Consider the following 13414-nt stretch of genomic DNA (forward strand, 5'->3'; position numbering starts at 1 on the left):
GTTGTGTGTAAAACTCTCCTCAGTCATTCGTTTCCATTGCTATACGGACAGTTAATATCATCCATTACATTTTGATCTGATTATATTACAGAAGATTGTAAGTCCCCTACAGGAACTTATATCTTTTCTTGAAGTCCTGAGGGCCGAGTGCAATCATTTCAAAACTACTCTGCTATCCCAGACGTGCTTTAGTATTAAGCCCTGGGAATTCAGTAGCATTATTTTTCCAGTAGACTTTCTAGCATATTTGTAGAATTGTAATTTTAACGATAGTTTGGAATTTTCATATACATCAAGCTTCTCTTTAAGTATTAAATATAGAGGATACAAAGATAGACACACGTATTGGTTTTCTTTACTGATCACGAAGACAGAAAAAAACAAAAGGGTCAGGAATAGGAAACACACAGGACTGAGAGGAATGCGAAAAATCCTGTTGCGGGGGAGGAAGCAAGAGAAAAGGAGAGAAAACTGCAGATGACAAAAGATGAAAGAAAGGGGGGTGCAGGGAAGATGAAAAATGGAAAAAGCGGAATTAGCTGTGGAAGCCAGTGTGGCCAGGTAAATTCAGTGTGGACAGTTGTTGGAAAGAGCCCGACTGGGAGTGAGGAATCTAGGGTATTAGCCCCGTATCTGTCAAGCTGTCCAACCTAAGCAAGTTACTCTACTGCTCTGGAGCTAATTTTCCTCTTTATAAAGTAAGGAGATTGGACAAGGTGACTTTCTGAGGTCTACCGTAGCTTTGTCATTCCCCTTCCAAAGTTTAAGGAGGAAATACTAAAGCAACTCAAGACTCTTGTCTTCTGGGAGAGCGTTTCTCAAATCCTAGACCAGAGGACTATCATTATTTCTAGTTGTAATCTTTTTTAAGATTATATCCAGTCTTTGATCCCGTCAAGTCTGTCTTGAACTTTGTTAATTTTTACTTAGAAGGACAGAACTGATAAATGATTATATAAATAATTATGGTGGGAAAATGGAATGATAAACATTAATAAATGGGAATGAGCACATATAGGACAAATATAATCTGAAACCAAGACAGGGGTAAGTGCCTTAACACAGACATACTTGGGAATGTGCTGCCAATGTGTCTGGTGCAGAAATAGTCACCATTTGAGCAGCTCCATCATTTTTCAAGCCCTGGTGAGACAGAAGCCATCTCAGGCAGGCAGCTATCAGCAGAGGCCATCTAACGGTGGCACCAGACAGTGATAAACAGCACAGATTGGCAGAAAATAAGCCACATCCATATTTAATATCCAGTGCATGTAGGGAGGCTTATCGCTCTGAAAATCTCTGAAGTTCTATCTCATAGAGGATGGAAAACTTAAAATATTTAGGTTGCAGAAAAGCTCTGATGAGCGATTCACTCTTCTTTTGGCTTACATCTCATCTCTTCTTTTTTTTTTTTTTTCTAGTTTTGTTTAACTTAAAAACAGCTTCTATGAGCTTCTTGGAAGAATGCCTGTGTCTTCCTCTTTGTTGTATGCCCAGCACCAGCTAGAGAGTCTATCACATTGTAGCTGCCTGATAAATGAAGGTTGAATGAACAAATAAACAAATGAAGCCACTGGAGGGTTCCTCAGAGGAAATTATGCTCTAGAACTGAAGCTATTTTAAAGGCCTGCAGCAGAACTGTATAAGAAGTAAAAGAGAGTGACAGTGAGACTTCTTCAGAACCCAGAGAACTGAAATTGTAAAGTCAACATACAATGGAAAAGAGTAGGTTTTCGAGAATTATCCTGAAAGCAATAACAAAACAAGCAAACAAATGAACAAAAGAGAAAACAGAATGTCTTCCAGGTCCCAAGGTGGGGAAAACAGAGCTTGGCTACAGCATTCCATGTTGCAATCGACATTGCTAAAAAAGCAGTAGCCAACAGAACAGGGATGATTTGAAAGGAAACAGAAAAACAGGAGTCTGAGAATCAGAGATCAACTTTGTTCACCAGTGTAGGCTGGGAGCCTGGATGTCCTGGATGTCCACACACAAGAGAGGTGTGCCTACATTAGGAATATCCTCATGGTGAAAATGGATTAGTCAGAGGAGGCTAGTTTGTTCTGATCCTATATTCTCTTAGCACAAATATTATTTGATTTCCATGGAGACTTTCTTATAGGGAACAATTCTGCTGATGTATCTCTTTGCTCTCAGTTCAGCTCCTGAAGGAAGCAGATGCTGAGAGAAAGTTAGGAGTACAGAGATGTATTTGGGGGGTAATGACCATGAACCATAAAGGGAGAGGAAACCGGATTGTGCAGAAGAGAGCCTCAGACCGTGATGTGGATCTGAACAAGCCTTGACCAGCTAACAGGGTTTTCTGGAACAAAGTTGAGAGGAGTCCTGCATTGGGTAGACACACCCAGACCCTAGTACTCCCAGTTTATACAGTACTGGCTGGGGCTACCCAGGAACAGCGTGGCCTTGGCTTGAACATGAGGCATATCCTCAAGGTACTGCAGCTAGAAGCTGTCAGCCAACTGCCCTCTCAAAGCTGAGCAGTGAGCTCTGTTGAGGGGTCTGTGCAGCACACCTCTCCCCAGCTGCTACACAATCCAAGGCCATTTCCAAGTCTCGTATTCAGTGCTGACTCTCACCAGTGAATTGTGGCTGGAGAGTTAGATGCTTGCTTTCTCAGCCTCCCTGACAATTGGAATGAAATGAGACCTGGTTCTTGCCCATGGGGTGGCTGGGAAGCTAACTGGGTTAAAAGACAAGCAAAGCCTTATGGAAAGAAAGCATTTTCCCAATCCTCCAACCAGCTATTTGTTTTCTGATTTTCAATGCAGTATTGATGTCTGGAGTGGCAGCTATCTTGTAACCATGAGGCCATAAGCAAACATGCCAAATGGTATAATTCCTTGGTGACATTGATGAGACTGATAGACCTTCTTGTTGAATAAACAATAAATAATGTTCTTATGCTTTAATTCATTGTTTTTTGTTTGTTTGTTTTTCCTGTTATTTGCAGGTGATAACACTCATTGCCCAGTTCCCATAATATTGCCTATATGAAGTATCATACATCTTATTTTAAATTTTAAGTTGGCATTCTGCCTTACTTATCAATTTCTCATTATTTTGGTTAGATTGAGTCAGTCCTTGTGAAATCAATATTCACTGAGTACGCTGAGAAAATTAGTTTCGAGGCCTGAAAAGTTAAAGACTAACCCTCTAAAAGAGTGACAATGTATATTAACTCAGGGTTTTCCCTTAGTTTGAGCTTCCCAATCTTAGCAAAGGGAAATGCCTTTATTAAAACCTTAGGATAAGGTAAGGCTGTATGTTCTAGTCAGCAACAAATTTTAAAGCATTAAAAGCTTGAAATCTGTAACCTATTGGGTTGGTTTTCCTGTAGCAAAGAAATAAAGCAGAGAAGAAGACTTGTGAGAAGATCGGTGACCTTAATTGGGGGGGACACAGCTCACTTAAAAGAGGGAGGCAGGACCTCATACTCCTTCTTCCCTTTGATCTCTCAAGGGCTCCCCGTTGGCCCCACCAGAAGCCAGAGAACAGGAGAGCCCTGTCATACAGCCCATCAGTCCTGTTTCCTGGGTAGAAAGCACAATTGAGAAGAGCTGAGAATGGATCTGAAAGACAAAGGGAAGATACCCAGTCTTTTCCTTTGTTCCCTGGCAGAGAAATGGCTCAACATCTTTAGGACTAAAGCAAGGAAGAAAGAGAGAAGGAAACCAAGGCTGGATCATCTGCAGAGGGGTAGGAGTTGTTCTTCAAAAACAGTTTCTGAAAACACAAATAGATAAAAACTTCAGGCTTTCAAGTAAGACCCAGCTTCAGCAGGCTCTCCAGGGAGGTGCTGAGAAGGTTGTTTGCAAATGTACCTTTGGCTTGTATCAAAGGAAGAACAGTTCTCATTTCAACTAGTTAACCAGTTATTTAGTCAATGAAAATATATATGGAAATGAATATTCAAGTGTTGAAAAAAAAAAGGGGCAAGTGGAGCCAAGTGGGAAGGAGAAGTCAGGGGTTGCGGGGGAGGGCAGGTCGGCACTTACCGAGGGAAGCAAAGTTTTCCAGAAACTCTCAGCTTATGACTCATTGCCCAGAATTTTGTCACATGGGTGGTGGGCACCCCAAGCTGTGAGGGAGTCTGGAGAAATCAGTGTTTCTACCTGGCACACTGATGCTCTGAACTAAGTCAGGTTTCTTGTAGAAGACACAAAGGGGAATAAATATTGAGCAGTAACTAGCTGTGTCTACCGTCTTATAGAAAACTAAAACTCACAGATGTGAAAGGATCTATCCCGAAATTCAAAGATGGAGCTGGGATTCAAATTCTGCTTTTTGACTCCAAAGCAAATGCTTTTGTCCACTGGGCTATGGAGTTGTAATGGAAGGTTGGTGCTGGCTTCTTACCTTAACATGTAGCATGAAAAAACTGTTACTTATTAAATACCAGAATCTAATAAGTATGTAATAAGTATTCATTTAAGGGCTGGTATTTATTCTGTAGGAAATAAAGGTTTTGGACATTTTAAGGAGATGAATTAATCTCATCTGGAGTCAGAAACCCTGGATATTGGTCCCAGGTTTGCCACTGACTTATGATGTAGATAAGTCACTTATTTTTCTAGGTGACATTTTCTTAACTGTCTATGAAATGAAAGTAACAATACCATCTCAAAACTCAGATGGTATGAAATGTAACAATGATGTTAAATGTTTAATATCCATGGATAGAGTGTTTTAAAGATTTATTTATTTATTTTAGAGAGAGAGAGAGCGGGGGCGGGGGGAAGGGCAGAGGGAGAAGGAGAAACTCAAGCAGACTCTGTGCTGAGTGCAGAGCTGACACGGGGCTTGATCTCACAACCCTGAGATTGTCACCTGAACCGAAACCAAGAGTTGGACGGTTAATCAACTGCGCCACCCAGGTGTCCCCATGGATAGAGTGTTTTCAGGAAAGATCTAAGACATGTCAAACCAGCATTTTTGACCATAGTACTCATCAAGAACATTCCAGATAAAGACAGGATAGATACTATCCCTATTGGATGAAGTAACAGTGGGATTAAGTATGACCAAAATCTAAGTGCTTGGAGAATTATGGTTAGGAACATGAACCACAGAGAATAACAATGCTTCCTTTTCCTTTTCTTTTTTCTTTTTGAAAGAACCCTTCAGCCTTTTTTGAACTCCTGGAACTGAAGCAGGCCTGTGGGGGAGGAGATGAGCTGCTGCAGAGGTCACTGTAGGGAATCTCTTCTAACATATGGGGTCCTGAGGAAGCTCTGTGGGATTCCAAAGCTTCCACACATCGTCTCATTTCAAAGAGAACATGTGAAAAATACAACTGCAGCAGCTACTGTAATATGCAAGACAGTGGGAAATGGGACTAAAAATCAAGGGAAACTCTTGATAACAGATCCATAGTATTTTAGAGCTGGTGGCAACCCAGCTTCAAAGAACACCTTGATTTATAGGTTTTCATTTAAAAATACTCCCTTTGAAAATGCTGAAAATGAGTAAATATCCTCACAGCTGTTGAGATGATCTACAAATACAGATGGGTAGAGTTGAGGCACTGAATTGTAAGTCTGCACTTTGGGAAAGTTTCTTCATCTTTCCAATGGGTTACTCTGATTAGACAAGATGACACACATAAAGCTCTTGGCACACAATATGTCCTCCATAAATTTTAGCATTTAATCAGTATGTATCTATAAGCAATAAGAATTACATAACCATGGTTCTTAGCTCTTCTCACTTGCCCTTAGAGACACAATGGAAGGAGGCAGATTGACAGAGAAAATGCCCAAAAGTTGGAGCCAGACAGCCCAGGTTTTGAGTCTTGCTCTGTCTCTTCTAATGCTGTGCTCTTCACTCAGTCTCTTTACTTCTTGGAACTCCAGTCCCTTCTCTGTTTGACGAAGAAATGTATCTTTCCTCTTGGACCCTTGCTTTGGCAGCCTGGTACCAATATTGATGTAAATAAACTCAATTCCTTCATTAACTTCCACAAACAGTTCATTCACAGTGAACATATAATGATCTTAAAAAAATTCTTACTGTGGGTTCATAATGACCACAGAAAGATACCTTGCTGCACAGAGTGCCCACAGTCTCACTTGGAAAACCTCCAATTATGTTGATCTCCTCTCCTAACTCTTTCCTCCCAGTCTTCAGTCATTGTCTTCCTCTTCAACTTGCCCCAAGAATGCATTCAACCCCATTCTTCTTCCCTTTTTCTCCTTTATTATCCAGAGAAACTTTCTTCTTCTGCAAGAATCCTTCTTCAGCGGTAGTTGCCAGCCTATTGCCCTCTTCTTTATAACAACTGGCTTATCAAAGTATTTCTCTCTCCCTAGAAATAATTCTCTTACAAGCTACAAAGAAGATAATTTTTTCTCTGACTATTTTTCCTGAACTTCTTAACCTTTCAAATGCCATCAACGATTCTGTTCTTGGAAAGAAACTGTATTGGATATTTTCCATTTGCTCTTCCAGATCTCTTCCCCACCCTGCTCTGTGCCTTGAGAAGTTCACCCATGTTGATGGCATCAGGGGCTCCCTTGCCCTCTGGCTTCTGGTGGGTTTGGCTAGTGAGAGGCAGTAGCAGGAGATTGGAGGATGGGAAGAGAGAGCCTTTAGGGCATTTACTCTCTCAGCTCCCATCATACCAGGTCACTGCATGTTGGATGCATCCTCTACTGAGGATTACTACTGAACTTACCCCCTGTCCATTGATCTTCCCCTGCAGTGACTCTTATGGATTCTGGGAGGTACACTCTCCTCCTTGTAACTTCAGGCCTAGAGATGGTCCCAGATCCTGCTGTAGCTGGCCTCAGGGATGCTTCATTTTTTCTCATGGGTTTCCTTTACCTTGTCTACACCTTTATTAATGGTGCTTTTATTAAACTCTTCTCAATTACACCATTTAAGTATGTCATTTATTTCTAGATACAGCAACCTGGCCATTTATTCACACTTTCATTCCTTCATTCCCTCAAAAATCATGGCCAGGAACTATTCCAAGGACTGGGTCATAAAGGTGAATAAGAAGATATATTTTCCATGAGCTCAATTTTGGTGAAGGAAACAGGCAAGTGAAGGAGTTGTAACAAGAAGTGTGTTAGCTTTTTTTTTTGCTTTGAGAGAATATGAGGTCCTTAACTTATTTTGGGGAGTCTAATAGAGAAATGCTTTCTGAAAGACAAAACTTGTATCAATCCTTGGAGCATGAGTGGGAATTAGCCAGGTGGATGGAGAGGATGAAAAAGAGAGGATGTACTAGAGGATGGAACAGTATGGAAAAAATGCTAGACCAATCAAAGGGGACCAGAGCAGAGGTAGCACATGAGTGATGGAAGACTGAATCAGTCAATAAATGACCTCTCTTTCCTCTTAACAATGGAGAACAAACTGAGGGTTGATGGAGGGAGGAGGGTAGGGGGGTGGGATGGATGGGTGAAGGGTATTAAGGAGGGCACTTTTTGTGGTGGGCCCTGGGTGTTGTATATAAGTGATGAATCACTGAATTCTACTCCAGAAACCAATATTGCACTGTATGTTAACCCAATAAAATTTTTTAAAAAATGACCCCTCTCTCTCCCTCCTCTCTCCTTTCTCTTTTTTATTTTGTTCTTGTTTTTTACTATGGCAAGAATTTTATCTTTATCCTGAACATGGTGGGGAGCCAGAGAAGGATTTTGTTCTAGAAAGATCTCTCTGGATGTAGCATGGAGAATGGTCTAGAGGGTGGTACCTTGAAGGTAGTGAAAACAGCAGGAAGAATAGAGAAAAGGAATAGGTGAGAAACAAGGGCTTCAGCTATGGTCATAGCAGAATGGATGCTTAGGTAGGAGGACTCGAGGGAAAGTCTATATGGGTAGGCTTTTTACTACACCAGCAGCCGCTTTCTCATTTCAGACAGGGGATACAGAAATACAGGAATGACAAGGAATTGGAAAGTTCTGTCTATATCCTAAATTAGGCTTGCATGTTCTGAAGTTCAATATCATATGAATGCTGTAAAAGATCAAATAATACTATGATGTATCTGTATCTGTAACAACATCAGCCCCATCCAAATAATGAGTTATAGACCAACAAATCCAAGCTTCCAAAGGGCAGACCACCAACACAGAGAATTCTTTCTTCTGTGCTGGTAGGGATGGTGGCTGCCTTCCATCACCTCTGGCTGCCTTTGTTCTTCAAAGAACAGGCACAGGATCCAAGCAGGCATCAGAATGCAGTGAGAGCAGCAATTAGTTCTGGTGAGCCACCTATTGGAATTAGTCCAGTTGAGAATGAGTTAGGAAAACTGCAACTGGAATTGTTCTCTGCACAAACCTTATTTCTCTTCCCTCTTCAGGCTTTGGTGGAGGGAAAGAAGACAGAAAAGAAAGAGGTTGAGTAGGCTCTGGATTCTGTAGCAGTTTGCCTTGGTTCAAAAGTAACAGAATTGAAATGAAGCTGTTGAAATAAAAATTGGAGTGCTTTCCCTGCACCTAGTCTCTCTGTGCTTGTCCCTGAGGATGGCTCCTGTGGCAGAAAGACCATTTTTGTCTTTATTCTCTTGTGGGCTTCAGGGATCTCTCATTGGAAAAAGGGATCCTAGGGCCATGACAAGTTATTACTGGCTCTGCGCTTCAAATATGCTTTCTTGACAACCTCAAAGGTATATCTTAGTGCTGAAGAGCAGGGCCTTGGAATGTCAACAGCTCGGGTTTAAACCCTGGCTCTGACTCTTGCTAGCTGTGTAACTTGGGGAAAGTTGCTTAATTCCTCTGAACTTGAATTTTCTCGTTGATAAATGGTAATGTCAATATTTAGCTCAAGGGGGTCAAGGGTGAATTAAATGAGTCAAAGTATAGGTTACCTGGCTCAGAGTAAGGACTCAAAGGGTGGTAACTTTTACCATTTGAACAGTAAATTGGAGATGAATTTGCCAAATTAAGAGCCCAGGCCTTCACTTTTGTGGTTGCCCTCTGCTTAGGCTGGGAAGCAGCGGAAGCCTTCAAGAATGTTGCCTCAGGCTTGGGTTGGCTTTCACCTTGAGGAAGGATGATTCAGTGTGGAATGTTGGCTGCCTCTACAGTGAGGATTCTCATGGGTCTAGTTTTGAACTGGACTATCTGGTATTTGAGTTTTCTGTCCAGGAAATCAACTGAGAAAACACTGGGATAAGCATGTGGTGAGAGAGCTTCTCTAATTTGGTAAACTTTACTTTTACAGTGTTATTACATGACTTATAAAGGAATGTTCTCACTGATTTTTGGGCCTGCAGAAGCAAGTGCTATCACTCCAACTGGCTCTTAGCCATGAATTTGGTATCATTCCCAATTCAAACCTGCATTATTTATACATTTGCAGTGCCACAGTAGAGCTGACCATTTCTCTTTTTTAAAGGTACCTCTTTTTGGGCTTCCCAGCATGCCACGTCCCCTTTCTTCTTCCTTTCTTTCTGATAACAGACAGACAATGCAGTGTGCTGGCTAAAAGCAAGAATTCTAGAGCCAGACTGCTTGGGTTTGAATTAAGCTCCATCACTTACGGGCTATGTTTCCTGGGGCCAAGAATTCATCCTTCTGTGGCTCAGATTCCCCATGTAGAACATAAAGACAAATAATAGGATTGTTGTGAGGATTAAATGAGTCAATATGTTTTGGATGTAGAACAGATCTGGGTAATAGTAAGTGCTGTATGTGTGCCATGAACTATTCTAGGTGTTTTTCATACATATTATTAATCAGCCCTCACAATAATCTTATGAGTAAGCACAATTTATTCCCATTTCACAGGTGACAAGCTGAAGCTTACAGAGGTTGACTAGCATGAGAGCACATAGCTAGTAAGCAGAGAAGTAAATCTAGTAGAGAATTAAACCCAGGTTTGTCTGCCTACTTTCAAAGTCCATGTTCTTGACTATTACTTACCCTGTGCTGTGCTTTGTTTTTGCCTTTTAGTGCTGTTTTTTATTTTTTTAAAAGATTTTATTTATTTATTTATTTGAGAGAGAGATAGTGAGAGAGAGCACAAATAAGGGGGAGGGGAAAAGGGAGAGGGAGAAGCAGACTCTCCGCTGAGCAAGGAGCCCCATGCAGGGCTTGATCCCAGGACCCTGGGATCATGACCTGAGCTGAAGGCAGACGTTGAACCTACTGAGCCACCCAGGCACTCCTAGTGTGTGTTTGTTTGTTTTTAATTCAATAGGCCAACATATAGTACATCAATAGTTTTTGATGTAGTGTTCAATGATTCATTAGTTGCGTATAACGCCCAATGCTCATCACATCACATGTCCTCCTTAATGCCTATCACCCAGTTACCCCATCTCCCCACCCATCTCCCCTTCCACAACCCTCAGTTTGTTTCCTGGAGTCATGAGTCTCTCATGGTTTGTCTCCCTTTTTGATTTCTTCCCAGTTTTCCCTCCCTTCCCCTATGATCCTCTGTGCTATTTCTTATATTCCACATATGAGTGAAACCATATAATTGTCTTTCTCTGATGTATTATTTTTTAAAAACACATTCTTCTCCAGCATATTTGGCAATCCTGATGTGACCTGGCTACCTGAGAACAGAATCTCTTTCCTGACTACAGATACATGAACACTCAAAATGAAAATGGATGACTGGAATTAACAAATTCCCAGAAAGCACTGGTAGCAATCATAGAAATAAATAAGTCAATTTGGTCACTGACTTACCGCTTTAGACTTGGTTATATCCCAGCTTGATTACAGCTGGCCTCTTAGCCTTTAGCCTTATCCCATCCTTCAAACAGCTTTGGGATTCAACTAACTTTTCAAACTTTTGTTCTAAATGACCCCTACACATGGAAAAGTGCTTCTAGCAAGTCTAGGGGAGGCATAGTTTAAAGCAGTCTACTATAAGCATAAGATTTCTTTGAAGACTTGCATTTTATCTTAAAAATTCATGTGGATTTTGCTTATCTCCCTTTTTAATTTTTTCTTTCAAATAAATGTTTTATTAACAAATTAATTTTAGAATCACAGAAAAGTTGCAGGGACAGTAAAGAAAGTTCCTGATTCCCTTACCCAGTTTCCCCTAATGTTAACATCTTATATAGTACTGGTACATTTGCCAAAACTAAAAGATCAACATTTATACATTGTATGCACTAAACTCCAAACTTTATTTGGATTTCCCCAATTTTTCCACTAATATGTTTTTCTGTTCCAGGATCCTACCCAGGGTACCATGTTGTATTTCGTTGTATTTCCTTAGTCTCTTCTGGTTGTGAAGTTTTTCAATCGTTCCTTATTTTTCATGGCCTTGATTAACTGTTTTGAAGGGTACTAGTCACAATTTTGTGGGATGTCCCTCAATTTGGTTTTGTCTGATGTTTTCCTCATGATTATATTGGGGTTATGGGTTTTGAGGAAGAATACCATGGGGATGAAGTGGTTTTCTCATTATATTTAAGAGTACTTCATAGCAACATGACTTATCACTGATGATGTTAAGCTGGATCACTTGGTAAGGTAGTGTTAAAACAAGGGTAAGGCAAACACTACCAGGTTTCTTCACTGTAAAATTATTTTTTTAAGTTTTTTAAATTACTTTGTTAAACATACAGTGTGATATTAGTTTCAGGTGTATGTAAAATGATTATTTTTCCCTTTCCCTACTCTCTTCTTAGAAATCTGAGTCACTAAGCCCAGCCCACACTCACAGGGATGGGAATTAAACTCCACCTCCTGGACTGGGGAATATGGACATATATTATTTCAAATTATTCTGTAAGGAAGATTTGTCTCTCCTTCTCTATTTATTAATTAAATCATTTATTTATATCAGTTTGGCTCATTAGTGTCTAAACATAATACTTTCTACTTCCAAATCTATGAATGGAATTAACTTTTCAGAAACATGTGTATCCTGAGGATTCTGAGAAACACAGACAAAACCCATGCCCCACTTGCTTCCTCTGAATCATAGGCTTTAATAATAGTTATGAATGAAAGAATAAATGACACAGGTGAGCATGATCATTAGTATTGTCTGAGGGTAACGATGTTTGACTCTAACACCAGTGTCTGACCAAAGAGCTACTCATATTTCCTTTTCTTTCTTTCCTTCTTACAAGGAATCAACTTTATTGGACATTCGGGGTCAGTTTCTCTATTTGCCCTTCCCTGTGATCTTGGCTGGTGTGAGGAATGGAATTGTTATCTGGTACAGAGTGGAGGAGATCTTGTTGATGTGGTAGAGGCCAACCATGGAAAAGGTGAAGCAGGTGGTAATGCAGACTTGGTGGATGAGGCCAGATGCAAAGAAAGCCAACAGGAGACAGAGAAGAATCTCAGGGAAGATCTTTTTTTGGAAACCTTTGCCAAAGACAACATTCTCCAGATTACTGATGGCGGTGGGAGAGAAGACTAAAAGGCTGGAACCCAGCAGCCCCCCTCCCTTGATGGTGAACCACTGGGTGCAGGCCAGCTGGAGGCTATACATGTGCATCCCCACAAGGAGCAGCAGGGACAGGAGGCAGGAGAGTGCCAGCGACGCCCCGGTACCCATGGCCATCATGTCCTGCCATTCGGCCCTATCGCTGCCAGGCCAAGAAAGAGGGGAGCCCAACTGGAGCAATTGCTGTGCGTATATGTCATCGCCTCATATTTCTCCTTTTGATATTCCTTAAGACATACTCAAAATGTTTTATTTATTTTTGAAGATTTAGTTTTGAGAGAGAGTGTGTGTGCACACACAGGGGATGGGGGTTACGGGTAGGGACAGAGGGAGTGAGAAATTCAACCATACTCCACACTGAGCATGGAGCCCCATAGGGGCTCACTCTCACAACCGCTAGATCATGACCTGAGCTGAAACCAGGAGTGGACACCTAGCCACTGTGCTACCCAGGCACCTCTAAACTTCTTTTGTATTAACACTAACTGTTAGAAGAGTAGCTGATGGAGCCATTTTGCGAAGGTGACTTTAAACTACTCCTTTACAACGTCTTCAACAACTCGGTAGCCTTTACAACGCAGTAAAAAAGCTAAGAGGAGGGGTAGTGCCTCTTTAAAATAGGAAGCCTAAGGAGAAGACTCTCTGCCATGTGGGCATCTGGAGGCCTATTTTTGACACTGGCCTGAAATCGTGGACCAATTGCAGAGTGGCAGTAGCTCCTAGGTATTCTCATTGGTCTGCACCCAAGATGAAGGTGGAGTTTTGGGTTTAAAAAAAAAAAAAAAAAAGAAGGCTGGGTGAGGTTGTTTCTTGTTCTGCTGCTGCAGGAGATTATGGAGTGGTTAGTGAGTGAATGTAGTCTAAAATTTTACAGGCCTACTAGTAGCTGGGAAGTTCTCTGCTGGTTAGGAGGGCGTGAGTGGAAAGAACCAAGATTCTCCTAGATATCGAGGGAAATTTTGGGTAGCCTACTTTAGAATTGAAAGGTGAAGGAAGAAAAAGACAAGGGAA

The 13414-nt window shown here is 41.2% G+C and overlaps 1 protein-coding gene across 1 annotated transcript; it reads right to left on the minus strand.

The window, feature by feature from the left end:
* Positions 1-12099: 12099 nt before the first annotated feature.
* LOC112836075 (dolichyl-diphosphooligosaccharide--protein glycosyltransferase subunit KCP2-like) lies at positions 12100-12523 on the minus strand. Its single transcript, XM_025887753.2, has one exon. The coding sequence runs from the start codon at positions 12521-12523 to the stop codon at positions 12116-12118; it is 408 nt and encodes a 135-aa protein (XP_025743538.1). The 3' UTR covers positions 12100-12115.
* Between the last annotated feature and the right edge of the window lie 891 nt (positions 12524-13414).

This window comes from Callorhinus ursinus, unplaced genomic scaffold, assembly GCF_003265705.2.
Source record: "Callorhinus ursinus isolate GAN/ISIS: 27379988/994484 unplaced genomic scaffold, GSC_fseal_2.0 scaffold4, whole genome shotgun sequence".
In the NCBI taxonomy this organism is placed as follows: Eukaryota; Metazoa; Chordata; class Mammalia; order Carnivora; family Otariidae; genus Callorhinus; species Callorhinus ursinus.

Excerpts from the sequence above, each read along its gene's own strand:
- LOC112836075 (XM_025887753.2), bottom strand. The coding sequence starts at position 12,523 with ATGATGGCCATGGGTACCGGGGCGTCGCTGGCACTCTCCTGCCTCCTG.